The 25,523-nt window shown below is 37.7% G+C and overlaps 2 protein-coding genes across 2 annotated transcripts; both read left to right on the forward strand.

Annotated features, from left to right (window-relative positions):
- Nucleotides 1–1,728: 1,728 nt before the first annotated feature.
- Nucleotides 1,729–2,222, forward strand: LOC115562592 (uncharacterized). Its single transcript, XM_030384388.2, has 2 exons — nucleotides 1,729–2,030; nucleotides 2,090–2,222. The coding sequence occupies exons 1-2, from the start codon at nucleotides 1,767–1,769 to the stop codon at nucleotides 2,198–2,200; spliced, it is 375 nt and encodes a 124-aa protein (XP_030240248.1). The 5' UTR covers nucleotides 1,729–1,766; the 3' UTR covers nucleotides 2,201–2,222.
- Nucleotides 2,223–13,627: 11,405 nt separating this feature from the next.
- Nucleotides 13,628–14,474, forward strand: LOC115562584 (uncharacterized). Its single transcript, XM_030384378.2, has 2 exons — nucleotides 13,628–14,138; nucleotides 14,204–14,474. Exons 1-2 carry the CDS (start codon nucleotides 13,719–13,721, stop codon nucleotides 14,336–14,338), a joined length of 555 nt encoding a protein of 184 aa, XP_030240238.1. The 5' UTR covers nucleotides 13,628–13,718; the 3' UTR covers nucleotides 14,339–14,474.
- The last annotated feature ends 11,049 nt before the right edge of the window (nucleotides 14,475–25,523 follow it).

Here is a 25,523-nt window from a genome sequence, read left to right on the forward strand (position 1 = left end):
ACGTTTTTCTAGTCAAATGCCTGATAAGTGCTAAGAAGAAAGAAAGAAGAAAGAAGTTGATTATCTATTCATCTTATATGCCTAATGCTCTGTTTGGAGAATCGATAGAGAGCATAGCATTTAACGCTCTAAGTACGAATTTTGTCTTTATATGTGGGCCACTCTTTAGGTTAGCAGTTTGGACTGAAGCCTTTGAATTATAGATTTAAGTTACATACACATATACATATAAATTTCCTTTTTTTATTTTTTATTATTTTTTAAATCAAATTATAGCTACATTTTAGTTAAGAAAACAGAAGCAAAATATTAAGATTATTACCACCTTATAATTATAATTGCTTATATACATATATTATAATGGCTTATAGCCAATCTAAAGTCTAAAGTGCATTCATTCAAAGAAGTTGCATTTGGCTTAATTCCTGGACGGCAGGCGCTCAGACATTGAGTGTATGAATGTATGCAAATAGAATTGATACGTCTATGGTGGTAGCATCTCGTGGCGCAGTGTCTAATCCAAATTCAATTGCTTAATCCGGTATGAGAGAGACAGCGCGTTGCGAGCGACGTTGAAAGATGGCTGATGGACTGGCTGGCAGGTCGCTGGGAGAGAGGCTACTGGGTGGATGGACAGATGTCTCTTAGCGATGCTGCTGCTCAGCAAGCTTAACGCATCAGAGCGTTTGCTCGAGTTAGCTATTGAATTACGCAGATAACATACATATATACATACATCATTGTATGCGTATATGTAAGTATGTGTATGTATGCAGAGACAGCACTCTGATGTGTCAACATATCATGTTGCAATCGAGTTTCGGGCGCTAAGTGAGCTGTGCTTGTAGTTTCATCCGTGCTAGAATGCCAAATGGAGCTGGCCAAGATGCTTACACAAAATCACACTGTTGACCCTTTCAGTTTGACCAGAGCTGCTCTCTTTACTCACGCTTTATGTGTGTGCACAGATTTTTATTGTATGACGTGCCATAGCAGGATCTTAAGTACATTATGTTCTGGAGAGCTTCCTTTTTTTAATTATTTCAAGATACTGTGGCATGTCCCTACAAACGTTTCCATCACCTTTAATTAATTAAGAGGTGTGCGTTGACATTTAAGCATATTTTTGCTAGCGCAATATGTACTCAAAGAGCGCTTCAGTGCGGTTTAATTAGCACGGATGACAGGATGTGTGAATATTCACCTTTATTAATTCCGTATACTCTTTGCACAAAGTCAGGGCTTACGGAGCGCATGGTTGGCTTTTAAAACATTTTTTCAATTACCGCAACGATGTCATCTGTCGCACGAGCAGAGCTCATGATGAGTTGACAAATATCAGACGTTTGTAAGCAAGCCGAGAGCCAGCTGAGTTTTCGCTTTTATGCGAAGCACCTTTTGAGGCATGGCTGGGCTTTGCCACGTACGTTGCCAGCGATACGAAATGAAAATGGCATTTTTGCTTTGTCCCTCAAATTTTCACAATTTTTCCATTGTGCTAAACAATTAACAATGCACTGGGGATATGAATATTATTATTGTTATTCTCATTGCTGGAGCTTGCAGGGAAATGTTTTTACTGACAAACAGTCCATGCCATGCCCCAGCATTCCACAATTGTTTCTGGAGCTGCCTAATCAGCTGTAAGGCAATTTGGTGTTTAGCTCGAGCTGCACATGTTTACTTATCATGCCTCAGCTCTGGCAGTATAAAAGCCGCTGAATTCACTGAATTGATATTATTATTCTAAGAATCATTGCGACAAAATGTATTTCACTGTCAGCGCTGTGTTTCTCTCATTGAGCTTGCTACATTTGCCTGTGGATGGCAAGAAGTACAAGCTATATCATCTGCCCGATCAGTATACGAGCACATTGAAAGTGGGTCTCGTGCCGTATCATGAGGTCAAGCTGCCCGAAGTTGTGGAAGACCCGTTCATTGAACATAGAGCTGAAGATGTTGTGGAGCATGCGGATCTTTCCAAGTTCATTGAAACGTCATCAGTGCGTATGGAAATGATAGTAAAAAAGGTATGGGGAAATTAATTTGAAGGAGTAAACCTCCCTGAAGCTATGTATATTATCCTTAGATGAAGCTCGAGTCGTTTGCGAAAAATTGCCATAAGAAGGGCAGCCACTGCCTCAGGAACTTGGATTGTTGCTCTGCGCTTTGCTTACGGTCGTCGAAAAAGTGTGTGTGAAATGAAAAATTATATATTTATAATTAAAATGCTTAAAAAGTTTTTATTAGTTGTGATTAATGTACATATAAATTAAATATAGTAAATGCAAATTGTATTCGCTGTATTTAATAATATGTATATAAAATACATACGTGACAGACTTTATGAAGTATATATATATTCCTGATCAGAACCATGAGCTCAGTTGGTCTGGTATTTTAAGCCTTAAATTAATACCTGTATATATTAAACCCAGTATCTTTTTTGCTCATATTTATTATAAATAAAATTCAATTTTATTTTTTTATTATTATATTTTACTTTTTTTTTTTTTTTTGAAATTAATTTTTTAGTTTTTATTAATTGATTTAAGTACCGCAAAATCAAAAATCAATCTATCAACTTCTTCTGTAGTGAATAATTTTGTACTATTTGCCTCGTTTCCCCCAATTGAAATAATTCTCAAAGGCTGTAAATAAAGCGATGTTCTTATCCCTCTCTAAAATTCAAGCAAAGAAATAACTTTCGAATGAATTTTATAAAAGTTCAGGCAGCAAAACTTTTACTATGATATAAGAGATATGAGCTCGTCGTAGTACTCAGGGTATCTGCTAGTTGGGCAGCCCCGAGTAGAACGGACTCGCTTATGCTTTGCTAGTTCTATTCCACAAATGTTATCTTCCGTTCAGCTGTTGTTCTATCAGCGTATTCTAAATGTTGTGATTTCCGTTAAAAATCAGCTGCATTATGCTAAACACATGCCAACTGCAGCGAAGTGTGAAATGGAAAATAATGTAGAGAAGAGAAGAGAACTGAAAAAAAACTAAACTAAACTAAACAACAAAACATGAATATTTTGGCTCCAAATGAGACTCAATGTAAAACTACAACAGTAGCACACGAAATGTTGGCGGAGTAATATGAACTAAATATTAAGTATACGCCACGTGCTGTTAAGAAGCTCGCTCTACTCTCCACGATTGGCTGTGGGAGGCGACGTTGCTGCTCTTCCTCATTCGGCAAGTGAAAATGGTGTGCAAATCAAGTCTTATGGCCAACAGGGACACACGGACTACCCAGTCAGATGGACGCAATGGCCCAAGCAGCTGTGCGAATGCTAATCAAGGCAGGTCGCAGCAGAAAATGCATATATAATAGCCGCATAAGTTGAAGTGTGGATGGAGTACATGAAAACTGTGAAGCAGCTGCTGCTGTGGGAGATGAGTGGTAGATGAGTGAGCTACACACAAGCACACTCTCTCACACACACTCAGTCAGTCAGTCGTATTTCAATTGTACCAGTTCGGGCAGCAGTTTTATAAATTAATAACAATAATTTATACACAGCAGCGAGTACAGCAAATCATAATAAATTCAGTAAAACTTTCAACATGCACAACTAGTAGAACAACAATTACAGCAACAATAAGTTGCATTTGGGTCCGAAGTCGACAATTCTCACCCGTCGTGCCCAGCCTCTGCCATTTCGCCTTGCCTTTGGATAGCTTGCCTGAATTTCCATGTAGATTTATAAAGCAGCCCCCAGTTTGGCATTGCTTGGGGTTTGCCGTTCAGTGTGAAAAACTTGTTTATGAGAGCGAAAAATGAGCGCTTCGAGTTTAGTTGCTGTTGCTGCTTTCTCTCTTTTTGTTTTTTTTTCAGTGCTTTTTGTTGCACTCCCGCAGCAGTGTTGCCACAATAACAACACGTAAATCTGGCACCAGCTGACAAGCACTGAATTTTCTCTTGTTATGCCGCTCGGCAGCCCGTGGCGCAGCTCAAAAGTTGCTGAATTCAGCTCGGTTCAGCCGCACCCGGACCTAGCGCAATCCCATTCATTGAAATATTAATGCTAATGGCTAGAGGGAAACATTTGTTGATTGTGTTCTACAGTTTGAATTTTGTGCGGTATTTCGGCTCGAGCACCAACACCAACACCAGCAGCCATAGCTGCCAGGCAGCGCCCTGCTATGCTATGACGAGTTTTCCAATAAATTAATGAATCTTGCAATAGCTGTTGCAGTCGCTAGCAATTTCCGGAGCACATGCCAACTATCGACAGCCAAAGAAGATCTACGGCAAGGCGGCAAGCGCCAGCCAAGCTGTGCATACCAAAGTGCTTCACATAATTTCTAATGTGTTGATGAAAAACTCTCAGCCGAGCTGCTGCCAGCCCATGAGCAAAGCATCACAGATCAGTCATAATATGCACCAGAAATTCAGCAATTTTTGCAAATCTGATAAGATTCAAAACTGAAATGTTTCAAATTACCCACATTCTTTAGATGGCATTCTTTAGATGTGCTTTTAGGAGAAGCCTTCACTCTATGCATTTCCCTTTTACCACAATAATTTCACAAAATTGCATTTCATTGCAGAGCAACAGACGTGTGTGGCAAGTAGAAATATTTTCGGCTTTGATTTGTGCAGAGGTTCTGTTGCTGTTTACCAACAGCAAGTGGACTTTGCATATAGATGTGTATGTCATATAGATGTGTAATCAGCACTTACAGAGGGAAAGGAAGGTATATGGTGTGGTTGATAGCGAAAGCTGGGGGATTTATAATGATTATATTCAACAGATCGACATTTCTTTGAATATACATTTGTAATTTGGGGGTTCAACAAGTCGTAAATATTCTGTATTTTCCAGCAGACTCCTCATCATTAGAAATCTTCAAGTTTAACGAATAAGTTAATGTGGATTTCCGCATTGGGTAGTTTACGACTTTCCTAAACATAGAATGCTAGGCAGTAAAACCACAGGGGAGCAGAGTACATCCATCATCATAAATCCTGTAAAAAATATCATTATATGCAGCATAGAAATATTGCGAAAAACAACTAAGGAAGAACGACGAGAGTTTTTTGAGGCATTAAGTCTATGTAAGCTTCTTCTTTGAATATTTGAAAATATATATGAATTAAAAATTAGAGACTAGATAAAGTATTATGTTTGGAAAAAGATATTTTTCGATAAATATTACTGCTATGAAAATCACCTAAACACCTAAATTAAGTTATTCATTGTATATTTGTAATCAATAATGCCTTAACTTAAAGTTAAAATTATGGTTGTGTAACTTGAATTAAGGGCATATATGAATATTATATTTTATATTAAATTATATATATTATATATTATATTATATATTATTATATTATATATTATTATATTATATATTATATTATATTATATTATATATTTTTATGTTTGATCTAATATTTATGCTAACTGATTTACATTTACAGCTCGAATTTTATCCATATTGTATATATATAAATTTAGAGCGTTTAATATTTATAATAATTTACGTAAATTATATGCTAGCACTCTTAACTTACTTATGATAAAAGCTTCAATATAAAGTTGAAAATATTCCTTCAATTTCCATCTTGAATTTCAGTCATAAGAATTAATTTATTTGCAGTAAATATTTCATAAAAAACAAAAACAACTATGTGAGTTGAAGCCAACCCAATGTTTGCAACATTCCACAAATACATACACACAAATATACATATATATGTACATATTTGTTGCATTTGGAATTGTTTGCCAACCAATTCAAGTTCCCATTTCCGCGACTTTTTTAAAAGTTTACTCCCAAAATATTCCCAAATGTCATTGGTGTATATATTTCGTGTTTTGTTGGCACTCGAGTGCGACGAGGCCCCAATAAAATGGCTGACCAGCAACCGCACGGTCACGTGCCGGCCAGGACGTGCTATGCATTAAGAGTCTGCCAACTTGTGCTCCACTACATGGAGTTGAGTGAAGTAACATAGTGTCAAACATCAGCGCTCCAAATGGCCAAGTCGAGAGGCCATGACAAGCAGCAAGAGTCGTAAAGCTGTTCGCGCTGTCACCTGCTGCAGCCCTAAAAAAAAAAAGAAAAGAAAAGAAAGAAGAGTCGAAAGAAAGGAAATGCTCGAGTTTCAGTGCCAAAAAGAATGCTGCACATTTTTATGGGCGAACGCATCAAGTAATTGAATTTTGATGAATTCACTTTTATAACATAGTTGTTAAGAATTCAAAAGCCGACTTCAGCTGCTGCTCGCATAATTTTATAGCTGGCCCCTGTATTTGTATACAAAAAAGAAACAAATAAATGCACAATTGCCGCCAGCTGTGGCCTGTGAAAGACATCAAACTGGAAAACTTTAGTTGGCGGACTGTCGAAAACCTTTGCCAGCTGCTGTCGCCTCTCCAAGGGGCTCAAGTCACGTGGCATTTGTCAGGGCCTGGCCCAAGTGCACATCAGTAGGTGTAAAAGTTTGCGCCAAAGTTCAACCATTTTGGCTCGTTTTAATGAGCTTTTGCTGCAAAATTAAATGGCAAAAGGAAAGTTTTTATAATTAGCCCAAGGATTAGTTTTACCAAAATGGAAAACTTCGACTGGCAGCTGCAACTACAAAATTTCCTTTGCTGGATTTATGCCAGTCGCATTCCATTTCTAGTTGCCTTTAAGACTGATATATAAAATTAAAATGTATCAAAAGCATTTTTAATAAGTCTTCAAAAGAGTTAGACTCTGGGTAAAGTTTCAAAAAGCAGTCAAGCATCATTTATTGTCTGAGAAAATGTTCGTCGAGCACGAATGCATTTCGCTCTGGTAGCAAAACCTTGTAAAGTTTGTCTTGGCCTAAGAACTTGAAGACTTAGCTAATTAGCCAAGTTTGTTTTACCTGATGACAGAGTGGAGCATATAAATATAGCAGCACAATTGGTCTGAAAAAAATATTTAAAACAAGTAAGAACGTTGCAGTCGGGCGCTACCGACTGCGGAATACTCATTCACATCCCGCGGAAAACTCTTTTTTGTAAATTGCAAATTTTGTTATTTTAGCTTATTTTATATTTTTTAAATATTTAAATTTTATTTTTATATATTATAAAAATCTTTCCTTCCGTGTTATCAATGCCTATTAAGCCTATTTGTATATACATATACATACATACATATGTATGTAGGTAGCTCAAGCATATAAATGTCGCAATTTGATAATACAAATGCCGATTGCCACGCCCCTAGTGGCCGTAGACACCTCATTTTTGGCCAGTTCTTAGAAAGAGCTAACGGTTACGTAAATGCGAAATTTGAATGCTTACGCTCAAAAAATGTGAAAATTACAGGGTATTTTTCGATATGCCACGCCCCCAAAGAGGCGTGACAATTATTTTTAGGGCATCGATAGAGGACGTTACCAGTAACTTAACTATCCAAACTTGAAGCTTCTAGCTCTTAAACTGTCGGAGATATAAAGTTTTGCGGTTTGCCACGCCCCCTTTGGACGGACATATATCCACTATAGCTTGTTGGACTTGGGAGGTCAACTCGCGTATATATACCAAATTTCAAGTCTGTAGCATCAATAGTGCCTAGAATATAGCCAAATTTGAAAAATCACTATATCTTCAGGTCCGATTTGCCACGCCCCTAGTAGGCGTAGACATAAAAATTTTTCATCAGTCATTATAGAATTATAGCATTAGCTCACGTGCGAAATTTCAACGTTCTAGCTTTAGAACTTTAGGAGATACAGTTTTATCTGATTTGCCACGCCCCCAATGGGCGTAGATATATCCACCATAGCTTTTTGGACTTGGGGGGTCAACGCGGATCTACATACCAAATTTCAACTTTCTAGCTCTTCAACTAACATGATTTCTGGTATATCGGAAAATGCATTTTCCGATTTGCCACGCCCCTAGTGGGCGGATCGGGAAAATTTTAACACTTTATAAATCGGAGTTATACACGAGTATGTGTTCCAAATTTCAAGTCTCTAGCTTCAATAGCGGCGAAATGAACTGCGTTCATACGGACAGACGGACAGACGGACAGACGGACGGACGGACGGACAGCAAGACGGACATTGCACAAAACCAATATACTAATTCACTTCGTGAATGAGTATAAAAATTATAAAAAATATTAATGTTTTTATTCGAACTGTTTTTTATGAAAATCTGCTTTTTGACTCTAATTTGCATTTCATTGCATTTATTTTTTTCGCATTGGTTTTGTGGAGCATGAAAACTACAATTAAATTCATTCGATCTGGGTTTTAATTTGAGAATTATTTTTATATTCTTCGTTAGCCGATTTTTTGCTGTCGTGCAAATTAATGCCAATTGCAAATTGTAAAAAGGAAAATTCTTTTTGAGCGCACTCCCAATAAATTTGCATGTAAGAGACATTCAGAGAGCAAGCAGCAAGGAGCAAGGAGTAAGCCGACCAAAAAGGACATTTAAAAATTTAATTAATTCAATTGAAATGCGACGAGGCGACATGGCGAATTGCAATGTGAATGCGCGCTCTATAATTTGACTATCCCTCTCTCCCATTCTCTCTCTCCCCCTCTCTTTCACTGCTTTATTAAATTCCCCTTTTTGAGGTTAATTTGGACTGCTGTTCGGCTATTGTTACAGCTGAATTTTAATTGCAATGGAAGTTTAATTCGATTTATAAGAACGTATAGCAGTTGGAGAGTAAGCGCAATTAGATGGGCGAAGAAAATACTTTAAATTTATATTAAAAATATATGCAGGCAAATCACTTTTAAAATTTCAACAATTTTCATCAAGAGCAAACAGTTTACATAATGTAATTAATTTTCTATGAAATAACAGCTCGTGTAATGCGTAAATTAAGTGCACAAAATTGTATTTTGCGCAGTAATAAATTAAATAAATTTACATTAATGCCAACGCTGTAAATTTTATTGACACTATAGCAAATGTCTGTCCGCCGGCTCGATAATTAAACACATTATTGTCTTTATGGAGCGTGAGTCAATCAAGTAATATAAAAGCGAATTTAATACTCTGCTCGGCACTAATTACCATATAAGGTTCTGGCCGAGGTCAATAATCAGCATGGCATTCGCATTAATCTCAGAGATTGTCGCCACATGCGATAGCTAATGCCACATTCCATTCGATGGATGCAACAGATTATTATGCTAATTATTGAACTGTTAATAATAAAGCTGCTCATTAGACCTGAGGGCCGTCTCCAGCTGGCATGCTGGACATGCAATTAGACAGTTAATTATCATTTGGATGTGTGATTTATATGCATACGGATTCCATTCACGAATGCAAATCGATCAGGTATTTGTCCTATTTAGTGTAATTACCTGTGCACTAGCTGCACTCGCGCTAATTATTATGCCACCTTCACAGGGATCATAATACAAAGAACTTTCTCCATTTCTGTTGTTTCGTATAACTTCCCATTGTTGCTCGCCTGTAATTAGTAGTCGAAGTAATTGTGGAGCCCCAATTTAACGAAGCTATATAATGGGAAGCCCCCCAAAATATTTGTTGGCAATTAAACTGTGATTTTTACGGATTCATTACTTCAAAGCGAATCCAAAAACTTTGCATTTCTCATTAAGATGAACTGAGCATTGACCAGTTGCTGGGCACACCATTTGCCTGTGCTTCGATAAGCAAAGCCTAAATTGTAGCTGTGCCCAAGGCGACGCTACTCTGGTTGTGGTTGTTAGTTATGTTGGTATATCTACTTGTTAGACTCTCAACCTAATTGATTGATAATCCGTTTTCATCAAAATTGGTGAACAGGAGTAGTTCTCGAATTTTCTTGATAAAATTCTGATATTTTACATATTTATCTAACAACTCATTAACTTTTGAGAGAGAGGGACAGACAAATAGAGACGGAAATATATTATATTCAAATTTAAAAAAAATATGGGCAACCTTGCAGAGTTGCCAGATAGATTCGTCGAATGTGAACTGCTCTGCTCTCTATAGGCTGCCCATTTCAGATATATTCTCTTTTATCTTTGAGCATATTTGCCTACATGCATTCCAGCTTTCACAAGAAAATTGTGTTGAGTAAAAAAAGAAATGTTTTTTCCGCGCTCAACGACAAAACGCCCATTCAGCGACTTGACACCGCCTGATAAATGGTCAAATATACAAAAAAAGGAGAGGCAGAATGAAAAGAGAAGAGGTAAATTATTCAGTTACTGGTTGATTTTTCTTTTGTTTTGTGCATGCTGGATGTGGATATTATCGGGAATGCAGCGTACGCCTCATTGAAGTGAAAGTATTGCAGCATATAAGCCAGACAGTGGCAATAACCATGACAGTTATGAGTTTTTCGCAAAGCGAATGCGAATGCGAATGTGAATGGGAATGAGAATGGGAATCGAACGAGCTACTAGAGCAGTGTAGCTCTAGCAATGCTATAGAAATTAATTTGACGCTTGATATGGACTCTTGAGGCAGAGAGCATAAAACTCTAGATGCAATTTCGATTCATTTCATATGGCCTCAGTGATTCTTGTGCTTCATTGATTTTCATGGCTTGGCCTGGCCTGGTCTGGTTGCAAATGACAAAATACGACGACGATGACGACGACAAGTGAAGGGCGTTGGGCGTTTGCCTGAGTGCTGTGGCACTCGGCCATTAGCTGGGGCAATAATGAAAACCGGATGAGCTCATATGCGCAGACAGCCACTAAATCGGCAGAGTCAACACATCGTGTTGGACATAATATTGCATTTGCTTTTCGATCAAAATTAGCCAGACCAAACATAGATAATTGCGTGAGTGGCTGCCAGATAACTGGGTAACTGCTTTGTGGCTGCAAGCTGTGGCCATTTCATGAAATGGCAGCCAACGATCCCCAAAGTTTATTTTCTACTTGGGCTGAAGCATTCAAGTGGCAATGCAATATTCTCAAATAATCAGAGGATTATATGGAGCAGACTGCAGCTGCTTTAAGTATAATTATAAGTAATATTACAGTAAAAAATATATTTGATTAAGGTCTTTAAGCTGTGCCAGCATTAGTTTCTGTTTGATATATTTTTCCCTTTTTTTTAACACAAAAATTTCTGCCTCAACTATGCAAATGGCACACATTCCTTTAAAATTTAAATTGCTCTACATTAGTTTCCAGGTGTATCTAATTATTTCAAAGTTGTTTTTGGCAAAAAGTTGTGAATTAAGTGTTGCGCAATAAATTTATTTTAATTTATGCAGATTAGTGGCATATTTTATTTGTAAAATTGTATTTACCAGAGCTAAGCTTCATGCTTTTAATATATGTTTATTTTCATATCTATATGTATTTATATGTAGCTAAATGTATACAATTAACATTTTGCTTTTGTAAAACTAAACAACTTTTTATACAATGCTCAGTGTGTAAAAGTTTTGACTCGTTCCAAGGGCTTCGTAGAGAGAGGGAGACTGAGAGAGTGTGTGTGAAGTGAAATTAGAGAGATATAGAATAGAATATAAAAAGGGAGAGATAGAAACAAAGAGATACAGAGAGAGAGAGAGAGAGAGAGAGAGAGAGAGAGAGAGAGAGAGAGAGAGAGAGAGAGAGAGAGAGACACACAAAGGCAAATGAGCATCAACTGATTTCAAACATTTTATTGGATGTTTGCTGTTTCGGTATAAAGCTCTATTGACTTTGTTGTTGTTGCTGCAACAAACCAAAAACATGTGTCTCATATCATGTCTACCTTAAACATGTATGCATTATTTTAAATACTATGTTTATTTGAATACAGAACTTTAATTAGTCTGAACAAGCTTGGTTATGTTCTCTCCTGGAATGTCTGACTAAACAATTTAGCACTGTTTAGCTCTGATTACTAATGCAAACATGTTGCCTCAAGGGCGTTCAAGTATGTGAGATCTATTAGAGTCTTGCCTTGCTTAAAATGAATTTTAAATAATTTAGTTGTATCGCATTTAATCTGGACATGATGCAAATAAATGTGCCTGCGCACAATCTATGGCAAATTTATTTGTGTCAAAGCAACAGAGCACAATAGAAAATTGCCCACTTCAAGTTCGAACCCAAATGGTTCGAGTTTGAGTTGCGTCGGGATATCGTTTGTGTGTTTGTGCGTGTGTGTGGCCTAATTTGGCATGTAACCAAAGTCATTAGGCATTGGCTTTGGCTTTGGCATTTGCTTTTGCCTTTGGCATGGCCTTTGGCATTGGCATTCAAGGGATCAATTCGTTGTGGGAATGGCCATATCGGCTGCAAAGACTCTTATAATCTTGGGGTACGCAACCCGTAACCCGAATGAACCAAACAATCTCACACATGTTTGCATTTAATCCACTTTTATTGCAGCTTTGGGGCATGCGACCCTCAGTTATTATGCTGATTGTGTTGACACACCCATCCACACACACACACACACACACACACTCACACGTACACTCACGCACTCAGGCAGTGATTTCATTGTTTGTTGTGCGTTGTTGTCGAGCTGGATATTAAATATTTAAAGGGCTCTCAGGTTGTTTTTACCTTGACCAAGCCGTCAAGCACACTCAGAGTCTATTGCAAATTTATAAAAATTCAATTTCAGTTGTAAACAAATCAAATTGGGCCACACATGCCTTCAATGGTGACTTATATGCCAAATTTAAATACATTTTAAATGTCAAGCTCAATCGCTGCTGCTGCTGCTTGATTACCTCTCTGTGGCCGAGAGTCCAAAGTTTCGACAAAGTTTTAATTCTCTGCCCAGCTGTCGAACCATTCGCCTTTATTTAATCAATGTCAGTCAGCGTCTATGGCAAACTTTGCCAACTATGAAACTCAGATTTCATATGTTTCATTTGAGGCGTGCGGAAAATGTTGAAATTGTTGGCGAGTACAAGTTTTTGATAGAAACAACATTCATTCAATGAAGCTTTCAAATGGCTACACGTGTGGATAGAAGAGTGAGGGGGCTGTAAATAAAAGTTTGTTACCGACAACTGAATACATCTCAACAAGAAAAAGAAAATAATATTAATATATGTATATGTATATACATGTAATAAAAAATGGTCTGTAAAGTTTTGATTGCCAAAAAGGGAGAAGAAAATAACGATTTGAAACATATCAATTAATATTAAGAATTATAGTTATTAATATTTTATTCAGAATTTTTGGAAAGCATATAAACATATTTTTCTGCATAATTTATTTAAAAATGGTTTACATTTATAATCTATTTAAAATTGTTTATAAAGAATTTTTAAATAATACATACTTAAATATTTATTTTACATTTTTTATAAAAAAAAAGATTAATTAATAAAATATTAAAATAAAGTTAAATGTCCTGTAGTAAACTCCTTTAAATTGTTTATAAAGAATTTTTAAATAATACATACTTAAATATTTATTTTACATTTTTTATAAAAAAAAAGATTAATTAATAAAATATTAAAATAAAGTTAAATGTCCTGTAGTAAACTCCTTTAAATTCTGTTTTGTGATAATATATAATAATTATTTATATATTTAATTAAATATATATGTATTTTGCATATACTTGCTTAATTTGTATGCAAAATTAATTAATGTGATATCTTTTAAATTTATTATATTTAATAATAATATTTTCCATTCTATTACGATTAAGTTGTTTTTTCATTTACAGCAAGCTAATCTGAACCGAGTAGCTCGAGCTACAAACGCTTAGATTTCTCTCTCAACTTGTTTACACGAAAATTTTGATATGGTATAATTCGTCATGCAGCACAAGGAAGCGAGTAAAAGAAATGTGGCCAAGGAAGCCGACATGATGGTCACTGGCAAGTCGTGCCTGAAGAGGCCAGACCGGGATCTTGGCCATTACATGCAGCGCAATGTCAGTCAATATCGCCAGGAAGGTGGCGAAAATCAGCGCAAACTGAAGAATCTGAATAGGCAGTTCGAGCGGGACATTCTGCACCTGGAGAACTCAATAACCAGCCTGGAAGTGTCCGAAAAGAGTCTAGCCAACGAGTGGATGAACAAGCTGAAGGCGCGACCCCCAAACATGAACGAAGCGATTGCTCGAAACTATATCCTGGCATATATGCTGAAAATGACCCACTTGGAAATGTTCAAGGTGAAGCCGTTCAATGGCCCGCCCCCTCAGAATGCGCTCTCGAATATCAGTTCAGCAATTGTGAGTTGCGAAGAGTGTAAGTAGGGGGCAAATATGTACTCTATCTACTTTTTTCTGTTTTGCAGCCAGTACTGAGCACCAATACGAAGAGCATTTCAGATCTCTACTGCGATTCGATGGACAACGGCGCCTTCTTGAACAAGTTGCCTGTGGCGCGCGATGGCGCCTTTTTCGTAATGCACCTGCTGCCAAATTTATGAGTAGATAACTGATTTCACTTCATTGACAATTGCACAAAGTGCGACATTTATACAAATGCTAACGAAATTATTTAGTGTTTTTTTCTTTTATAAATGACATTGATGCCATATTAAAATTTTCAACTAAAGCGACAAATATTGGACTGTTTGCATCATTTAGACAGCATAGACTGGCAAATCTGTGAACAAGGGTCTATCCATAATGAAGGTATTTGTATTAGCTGCAGCAAGTTCGCTCAACAACTTCGGACTCTTGGGGCTGATTGGTCTCTGATCGATCAATTTGTAGCCCATGTTGATTATTTAATCGTAGCTCTCATTTCCGGCATGTCAAAGTTGACTTCGTAAATATTAACGAACAATCTAAATGACAATTATTTAGAACTTCCAATGCTCGGAGACGCATACACATGTGTGTAAACATTTGCTATGCACTGTTTCCGGCTTATAGAGTTTGATTTTGAATATTTACTGAAACTCTGACATATTTGCTGTGCACTCGCTTAGATTAGATTTTAGAGAATAGAAGCAACAAATTCTTTTACTTCCTGTTGCCTCAGGTAATATATTGTAGATTATATGTATAAAGAGTCATTTTACATATCTGTAGATATATTGATTTATTACAATTTATAGCTTTGCGATTTGCATATATCAAACTACGAAAAGAGTCGAAATCAAATCAAATTAGTAATTGCAACTCAGTAAAATATTGCTAGAATAAGATAAAAGAAAAATAAATTCGGAAAATATTTTATAAATTTATGTCAATGTATAAACTTGCAATTTTCTACACATTTATATCAAATTGATTGCTATTTAGCATTATTTATAGTTGTTCGTATTGAATCTAGAGAGAGAGTTGAGCAAAATCGTATTACTAATTGCAACTTTTAATTAAATATCGAGTTACCATTGAAAGATACGCAGCGAGTGCAATTTCAAGCAAGAGTAATGGCCGTCTGGTCGGGTCCTTTCAATTCGATTCTGGCAAAACATTTCCGTTTTTGAAATATTGCTTTCCATTTCGTCGTTTGTTTTTCCCCCTTTTTTTCTGGCTGGCTGCTTGCTGGTGACCCAATGTAAGCCACAGAGAGAAATCCTTTGCTGCTGGCGTTGTTGTGGCTCTGAGTGCCCCGCCCACTGTGCAGCGGAGCGAGGTTAAACAAACCGGCAAGCGGCAGCGCTTTAAGCAATCGATGCGAAGTGGAATGTTTTCGACAACAACTTAGCTGCTTTAGCCGAGCTAAAACATCTTGTATTCCACGAAATAACACTAATTAACTTTAGAGGCAAGCTAAGTATTAGCTGACAGCGCGCTAATCAAATGTCAATTACCTGCCCAGCTTCACTTCACCGTCAGCCGCTACGATTGGGGTTTTTCACAGGTATTGCGGCCTCCACACATGACCCGCTGACAGTTTTCCAATTGTGGAACTTTGGCATTCAGCCTCTTGCGCTCGTTGGTTTTAAGTTTTTGACGTTGTTACACACTTGCCGGCGCTGTGAGCTGACAGCAACTTTGTAGGCTTGCTTCGTTCTGTCTTCGCCCACAGCTGAGCAGAGCAGAGCAGAGCAATTCGCGGCCCTAATGGAGTTTCTGCTCACATGTCTCTTTTGTTGGCCTACGTTTCTGATTGCCTGTTTCCCAGGAAATATTCAGCTGACAGCTGCGAAATTTCAGCTAGATTAGTTATCAAGTGTGGACAATGCATATTTGTATATTTAAATGCGTATATATCTTGGCTGAGTTGTAAATTTTGAATTAAAGCCATTTACAGATTTATTCAGTCTTTAATCAATTTAAAACATTTCACAAAGTTGCCTTTGGCATTTACAAATCTACAAGAAAAATATTTATGTTTTGGTGAAATGCTGAAAGAGAAGGCAAATGAAAAGTGAGCAAAGGGAGGAGCAAAATATATAAAGAATATTTAATTCATAATAATCCGATTAATTGCATGTGTGCATGTATATATAAATAGGCTTTCTCTCAAATGTAAACAGCCCCGAGGTGGTATAAATATTGTGTAGTTTCAGATTTTATTTGTTAAACCTTTAATAGCATGTATTTGGCTTTGGCTTTAATAGCGTTTGTTCACGGGGAAGGCATTTTTGATGATGATTTACTTACGGTGCATAGTAGGGGAGCAGCCTAGCTATATTAAGTAACTAAAAATTAAATTAAATACTTCTAAATATATACATATGTATATACAACAGAGATCTTATACACTGCATAAAACTTCGAAAGGAAAATCTTGCACTGATTATATATACATCTTTTATTTTTACTATATCTGCATAGCTTTTAGCTAACAACGTATAACTTACGAAGTTTCGCCGTCATATAAGCAGTATTTTATTTAGATATGTAAGAGAGGTACTTGGAGTAAAACTTGTAAGCTCCTACTCCTCAATAAGGTTACTCCTCATATACAAAATAACATTTATGTCTTGCGAGTTCTATCCTCGTCTCGTGTTTATTATTCACTCAATGATTTGCTGCCCATTTAATTGTCCCTTAAATATTTCCATGCTAAGCATTAAATAAAGTAAATTCCTCTTCTTCTTCTTTTTCTTCTGCTTCTGCATGTCCTTTCTAAGCACTTTGGCTTCTCGCTTTGTTTCGCTTTGCTTAGTTATATTTATGTTGGGCCTAAATCTAGCTCAGCTGTTTAGATAAGTGCAGCCTAAATTTGGGATTAAATTCATTTTGCTTACTCTACAAAGCTGTCGCACAAATATTTCACATTTCTCTGCTCTCTCTGCTTTCCTTCTGTCAGCTGAGCCCAGACCCAATTTCATTGCCAACAATTTGCAGTTCATTTTGGGCTTTCACTTTATTTTATTTTTTTTTTTTTTTGGCAAATTGTTTTAAATGTAATTTTGTAGGCTTTTGTTCGCTTACCTATTTAATTTATATGTATTTTATTTACGTTTCTTTTTCTAGTTTTTTCTTTTTTTATTCTATTTCTGCTTTTATTTCAAGCCACAAATTAGCGCAATCAATTTGAAAATACGTTCGATTTTCTCTTAGAGCTCTGGGCATTCCGTGGGCCGACGTAATGAAATCAATTCGAATTTAATGCTGCCCAGTTCACAATTTGTTTGTCTCTTTATTGGAATTTGTTTGAAATTTATTTTCGGAATTTATGTCGGCGCATTGGCATTTGCATTTGCATTGCGATTTGGCATAGACGAAAATAAATTAAATTTTTGCGTTCGCCAGCCACGAGCCGAACCAATATTTACCTAGGCCTCAAAGGCCGTCTGCGCCTTCAATTTGCTGTCTAGACTGCAGATGCACAGCAAATCGTTATAATTTTATTGAACTCTGCACAAGTTGGCTGCATGGAGTGAAAAGGTCGTTTACCAAAATAATTTACAGAGACTCAAAGAGAGAGAGGGGGAGGGAGAGATAGGGGTAGAGGTCATTCTGTGATAAATTACAGCACATTGTAAGTGCCAAAGCAATTGAAAGAGATTTGATTGAATATTCACCTTGCACAGACAATCATGAAATCTGCTTGTGGTCTCACCTGGACCAAAGGCTGCCCAGGTAACAATCGCAATTTAAAATTGCCATAAACTCGTTTTTGGAAATTAATTTGCCATTTGCTGCCTTGGCTCGGCCAGCACGTGTCGCAACAGGAGACGTGCCACATCCTGCTTTGTTCTAGCCAGCTGCAGGCGGCATCTTGTTGCTTACTTCGGCCAGGCGGGCACATGTGATGGAATGGCAATTTCAAAGTCATTAAGATGCGAGGGTGAAAGCTTCTCGGAAAACGTTATTTGAACTCATATAAAATCTTTATGGCTTGCCACACAGCCATCACTCATTCATTTTTTGTTGTTTTGTTGGGTGGGCGAGGGCACGTGCCCTGCCATGCCATTAAATGTAGCATACTTTCTAGCGCTCGCTTCAAAATAATTGAAATCACCTGCTAAATGGCAAAGCTAAATTGCATTTTAATGAACGTTTTGGCCGCTGTTGGCCCGAGTGCCAAAAGGAAATAAACAAACACAAGCATTGCCAACTGTCGAATGGACAACTGGGCGAACCAGTCAAGAGTTTATGTGTGTGTGTGTGTGTGTGTGTGTGTGTGTGTGTGCTGGCAGTCTGCCTAGTTGATATTTGCTCTGAGCAAAGAAAAGCAAAGACTTCGATACGAGCTGCGCTCTGCTCAGGCTAGTTAATGGAATTTCCTGCCACAGATGGACAACTGCGACACGAACAGCCCCAGGCCACGGCTAGTTTTCTCTGCATATTTCAAAAATTTGCGTTTGCCTTTTATTTGCCAGCACTGGAATGCGAGTACTTCAAGGCATTTGCCTGGGGTTTGCGCATATTGCCAAAACACTCCGTTAGTCAAAAGTTGTTAGGCTAATTGAATATTCAATGCGACCACTGAGAGCGCCTCAAGCCGCAGAGCAATTAATGCGCTCTCATTACAGATGCAAAATAAATAATTCAAAAATAAACTGTGGATTTTCATATTTGGTAATTTGCCCAATAAGATACGAATTGCGGCAGGTGGCCCAGGCAGCCCACGTAGAAATTTGATTGACTTTTGCATTATTCAATTTGAGCCTTAATTATGAATTATCTATTTCCATGCTATAATTCCGGCTGCATTACGCCAGCATATTGGCTCTGCCAACAACTGGCGGCTGCCTGATTATTATTACAAGCGCCATTCCACATCGACAAATTGTAATTTGAATGCAATTTGTATGCAATTTGCATGCAAAATGCAATCGAATCTCATGATTAAAGCGTGTTGCATTTGCCTGCCAATGCATTGTGGACAAACTGGCGGGAATCGAGCTGTGATCAAAGAGCTAAGCTCAAAATATTCGTTGACGTTGATTAAGGGAAATATTTCTGACTTTGTTGACGTTTACTCTCAGCTAAACTTTAGTTTTTATTTGAAAGAGAGCGAAGAAGAGCTTGACATTATGATAAATGATGTGCTATAAATTCGTATAAAAATATCATGTGGCAACATGCCTGAAGTTGACGGATTGGCTTTTCGCTTGTGCGCCGTATGAAAACAATAAAAATATTTTATTATTCTCTTTATTTAAAAACATTAAATAAAAAATATATTTATTTAGCAAGCAAAATTATTGCAAATTTCAAGCCAAAAACTTTTAAATAAATAAATGTTATTCAGCAAATATTTTCCTTCTTAAAATCCGACTTTGTGTTCGCTCATAATATTTAAGTAAATATCACATTTAACGACTTGTATTAATATTTAAAAGCTAGCACTTAAATTATTTAAATGTTTGCCAAGGAGCAAAAAATATATTTTCCTCATTTTCGTCTGCGAAAAAAAAAATGAAATGTTTTTCTTTGGAATGGAAAATGTTTTGATAACGAGCAACCGCAGACTGCAATTATAATTATTTTTTGCAAAAGTGTGCCGTTGTCACAACAATAAAAGCCTCGGAATAATAACCAGCATTTTTATTATTATAAAAAAAATGGAACGAAGCACTGCAAAATGTTGGCACATGACGGCAAACTGTTGATTTTGTAATTTTTATTTTTATTTTCCCTTGTGCGTCTGACTTTTAAATCTTTAATTCCGAACACAAAGTGACATTTTTTTTGTTGCTTCCATTTTTTGTTCGCCATATATATACATGCATATATTTGACAGTCAAGTTTTTGTGCCGTGCCCCAATCATTTTTGAATATTAATCGAGCGTGAGAAGTGTTCGCATTGCCAAACGAATCGAAGCGCGGAGGCGTGGCAGCGCAGACACCCACAAAGGCAATATAAATGCATAAAACTTTATTGAAATCTGTGAATGACTGGGAAATGCTCTAATTTGAGCAAAATAAAAGCAAGTAATATGTATTTTATGATGTATTGCATTATTGTAGTAGGCGGATATGATATCATCCAAGTAAAGAGAAAATGAGAAAGCAATTGTAAATAATATCTATGATATATATATATATATTTTTTTTTATGGAATTGTTTGACTTGAATATGTCTTCATTATCCACAACTCATTATATTAATGCCGCCCACTCTGTTTTAAAGCTCGCCCAGTTGCTCTTCGCATTCAAATTTCATTCGCTCTGGCTTCAGCTGACAAGTTTATTTTGTGTCTCCTGTTATTGTTTAGTAAAGCGACGCTCGAGCATCCGGCCTGTCACGCGGCTGATGTGCGGCATTCAGACTGTCAAGTGTCACTTATTGAAATGTCAATTACCGTTTGCTTATGCGGCTCGAGTGCGGCTGTACGGAGCGTCAAATGCTGTTTGTAACGTGTCAGGTGTAATGCAAGGTGTAAGCAGCGGGGCTACAAACGGCGGTTTGGCTAACAGTTCACAATAGCACGGAATGGCAACTGGCAGCTTGTCCATATCCGACAATGATTCATACCTGAATGATTCACATTCATGCATGCATGATTCACATTCATGATGCATGTAATTTAATACAAGTTTAATTAAGATATTTGCAGTACATTGAAGATGCAGCTTAACTGGGAGTTGTGTTAATGTTGAAGAGAGAGAGAGAGAGAGGGAGACAGAGAGGGAGTTAGAAAGGGAGTAAAAAGAAAGCTAATTGGCAATAGACAACAACCAAGTAGATCAGCCACTAGTTGCGCTCAATGGTTTGATTGCTGTTGCTACAAAAAATATGCAGTTAGCTCGACCTCAACAGCTCGAGGACTGCCCCAAGGGCCACTTGCTAAATGCATGCATGACGACATTGCTTTGTGGCTCACAGGTGAGCTCATCAAATAGTCGATGCAACAGCTGCCCAGCCTCAGCATGCTAACACGCCACGCAGCAGCAAGGCGGGCGGCAGCCAAATCAAACCAAACAACAATTTTTTCACTTCGCGCTGGGCTAGAACAATGCATTTTACAAAAGCCATTGTGATGCGATTGTTGATGGTGCGCTGTGGTGCTTTAAAGGATTTGCATGACAACTGCCCACTTTAAGATACCCTGTAATGATTTAAAGTGAGAGTTGCATTCGTTAGTCTCTGTCTAATCTCGGCCATGGCGTCGGCAGCAATTAAAAAGCCAATTGAGAGTTGATTTATTGATTGATGCAAGCAATGAGCAAATGCAGCAAAAATGTTCAGTTATTTTTGGATTTTATGTCAACAAGCACTCGACGTGTAATTAAAATAAATACATTGCATTTGTTTGCACAAAATCGAATATTAAAATGTGACTAAAATGTTTGCACACACTACGATTTATTTATCAAGTAACAGTGAATGAATTCCTATTTGTTTATTGTCTAGATGCAAAATAAAATATTGACAATATGTAAATGCAAATTGATTTCGCAGTTGCCCAAACTTTATTCACTCTCTCGATATAAAGTAAACTCAATTGATAACTTTAGTGGCTACGAATTTTAATTTAATCTTTAACTTAATTGTTGAAAACTCTTTCTCTCTCTCTCTCTCTCTCTCTCTTTATCTCTCTTTGCTCTCCATTTGTTTTTTAGAGTTTTAGTTTGCTTGGAGCACTGCAAGCATTTGGCACACCATTAGCGCACGGCGTCTGTTTGCCAAAATATTTGATAGACGTTGCCAAAAATGTGACTAAATTAAGCCTATTACCCGACAGACCGAGGGACAGACAGCGTTTTCGCTTAAATTGTTGGCAAGCGTTTTATAAAACACGAAAGTGCACTCACAGCAAATGCTGACAGGCAGTTCTCAACTTTTTCGAAAGGCAAACAAAAAAACAACCAAGCAAATGTCGGCCACCAAAACTTAATGCAATGATTAACAGTCGACTACAGGATGCTTTGTCTTAAGGATTAAGAATATGCTAATAAGGAGGTAACATAAATCAGGCAAAATAAGGTTTAGGCATTGATGATAAATTGCTGCTCAAAGTCAGCCAGAGTATTTAATGCATAGTGCTATATATGGAAGCATATGAAAAGTCTTATCGATGTAGTAGTATGAACCAATGGTATATTGAAAGCTACTTAGCCTGATATTATAGAGGTTACAAGGACTGTTCATATTCGATTGCCTATAAGATTGTCAATTTTTGATGGACTCATATTTTTCCTTCTTTTTTTCATGATGATGATTATAATCATTTCATTTGCTTCAAGTAGATTCGTATACTTTACCTTTTGGGTCTGCTTATCTCTGTCAAAATGTATGGGATTGTCAGATTATTTCATTAGTCTTAAGTAGATTTGAATATGACATCTCTTAAATATCCGCCTTGAGCCAAAATAGATATGGGTCTGCCGGATAGATTGTTGAATTAGTAAGTTAAGTTAAGTTAAGTGTTAAGTCCCATGTTCCACTTAACTTATTAGCATATTATTGTTTTGTAAAAGGCACCAAGAGCTCCTTAAAGAGCGATTAATATATTATGCGCTAATATATTAATTACGCTATGATCAACAGCAAAAGCAGACACAGCATAACAGCAGACTTAACCGTGTATTTTGAATTACAATAAGTAGAAGTAAAATTTATTCATTGGCTTGCACTCGACCTGATTAAAGCAATGCTGGCAGCCATTGAGTGCAGATGATAAATTCCATGTTGCTATGGAAGCCGAGCTCTGCTCTTGTAACAGCTGGATATTTCAATGAATTTTTAAACTGCAAACTACTCCATAATATTGTATGCTATATGGCACTCTTATAACTGAAGATGTCTGGAGAATAAAATCAACTCAGCTTCCACTGCTTGGAATGCCAAGCAGATCTAAATGCTCTGGCTTTTTATGCGGCTTAAACGGCTACACGATTAAGGGCCATGATATTGTTTTATATAAAAATATATATATGCATATACATACATATATTTATATGTATACGAAAATATTCACAGCGTGCACAGCATGGCGTATACGCAACGTCCCTGGCAGCTGTGTTTTTGGTGGCGCGCGCGTGTTCGTTCGACTTGTAGGGGTGCACACTCGAGTTATTAGCATATTCTCAACATGCTGAGCTACTTAATGATGCAGAAATGTATCAAAGTCATGAATGGAGCTTAGATTCGAAATCCGTGCCAGCTTTAGCCATTGATTATGCATATGTCGCGCATATCTGACACAGGATTTCGCCAATTGCTTGCGAGGAACGAATGAGCTGAGCGCTGCTCATGACGTGGCGATTTGGCTGTGTGTGAGTGCATGTTGTGTTATGGCTGTCCGTCGTAATATTTCGCTATTTATTCATGCCAAAAACGTGCCGCGTAACACAAAGTAAACTATTTTCGCAGCCTGATCGGAATTCAATGGAAGCAGAGCACAAAAATTCCTCGCAGCCTTATCAGCTGTGCTGCCAATTAAAATCTGGCTTAGTCATAGACCGAATTTAATTAATGCCCAATCAAATTCAGTCTTTTATTGCCATTTCCATTCGCCTTTCTTTGCTTGTCTTTTGTGTTTTACTTTTTGCTTCGTTCACTTTTGTTTGCAAATCACAAAGGATTAATTTAATTCAATCAAATACTCGGCTAATCAGGCGAAAAGATTCGCTTCCATTTGATATCTTACGCTCCATTCTGTTTGCCGTTCACACACAGAAAAAAAAGTCGAGAGGATTTCAAATGAAATTCGCGAGATTTTATTTAGAAACTTTTGACAGAGCTCAGGAGTGAAATATTTAATTTTCAAGTGCGAGCGAAAAACAGAAACTCATTATAGTCGTAATTCAACAAATGAGTACAAAGCGCCCCGCATTAAAACTGACACTCGAAATTACTGAGCTAAAAGGATTAAACCATACAGAGCGGAGCAGCTGTAAATCCTCGAGCCGTGTAATATACGTACGTGCGTGTGCATGTGTGTGTGCGTGTGTGTGTGTGTCTCGGTGTGCATACGCTCAGCCAGGTGCAAATGCCCGACCCGGAGACTCGGCCACCCGGCGATACTTAGAAAAGGGTTGTACCTAGAAAATAAGTGGCAACCGCTTAACGAGCTGCCGGGATTCTTGTGGCTTTAGCGAAAATGTGCGCTATGCCAGGGCTCAGCACAGCACGCCGCGCACACAGCATTTATGGAAGGCGGGGGTGGGCGGGTGTGCGGGTGCGCAACGCTGATTTATGCAAACAGCCAACGAGATGGGAGTAAATTAACGCCTATGCAGCCCAGCAAAGTCTGCTAATGGAAGTGCCAACGACTGGAATGCCACATCACACACATCTGCTGGGGAGTAGTATCTGTAGCAGCCTAGGCTGGAGCGTGTTAAAAGCAAAACAACATTTCTAAAACCAACCAAATTGATGTAAGACTACAGAGTTTTCCAGTTTGTGCAATAATCAAAGCAAACTAACTATTGCTCCTAAAAGCTTTTTCTTCTTGCCCTTCTCATTCTCATTCTCATTCTTATTGCATTTTGCACAGCAACCAAACATAATTCAAGGCAGAGTGCTCAATCAAATCGTGCTTTGTGCCATCTAAATCTAATAATCCAATTTGAAATTGTCAATATAGGCAGAACTCTTATCGAGCCCCTATTATCGAGGCTTACGCTCCAGCCTGGGCATATTTATGGGGAAAGTTTGACGCACTCTGTTTGCCTGTGGCCAGCCGCCTCTTCCAGAGAGTATTGATATTTATTGATATACATATAATCCCTGGATTATTAATCAATTTGGTAAACAAACTGGCGCAAGTCTGTCTATGCGTATATATTCATTACACTTTCAGATTGTTCGCAGGCGTCTTGGCTATCAGCTGTCGTCGCTGTCGCTGGCGCTGAAATTAATGTCGGCAGCAACAGTTGCTTTTGTCATGCTTTGTCATCATTATGGCGCACAGACTTTGATGTCCAGACCCAGACACTGAGCTGCTGGGAACAAAAGAGTTTTGTGTTTCGCTTAGTCGGCCCAGGGCTGAGCGAAAGACAAAAGAAATGCCAGAAAGTAATGAGGGCGCCTCCACTTAAAATGCCAATTGTAATTGCAATAATGCGGCTCAAGGTGGCTCATATATCGCCTGAATGCATTGCGACTTCAACTCAGCGCAAGTGAATGCATCTGGCAGCGGCCTCAACTGAATGCTTGAACAGTTCACTGGATAAACAAGTGCAGAGTGCAAAGCACTCAAGCAACGCAGCAAATGTCCTTGGCTCTGGCATCACAATGAAAGCAGCTGGAGTAGAGTCAGGGAAAGCGCTCTGAACTTTGACTTGACACACGAAATTAAATTGAGC

Source organism: Drosophila navojoa, chromosome 3 (genome assembly GCF_054131105.1).
Source record: "Drosophila navojoa isolate 15081-1374.11 chromosome 3, UAZ_NAV_1.0, whole genome shotgun sequence".
Taxonomy (NCBI): domain Eukaryota; kingdom Metazoa; phylum Arthropoda; class Insecta; order Diptera; family Drosophilidae; genus Drosophila; species Drosophila navojoa.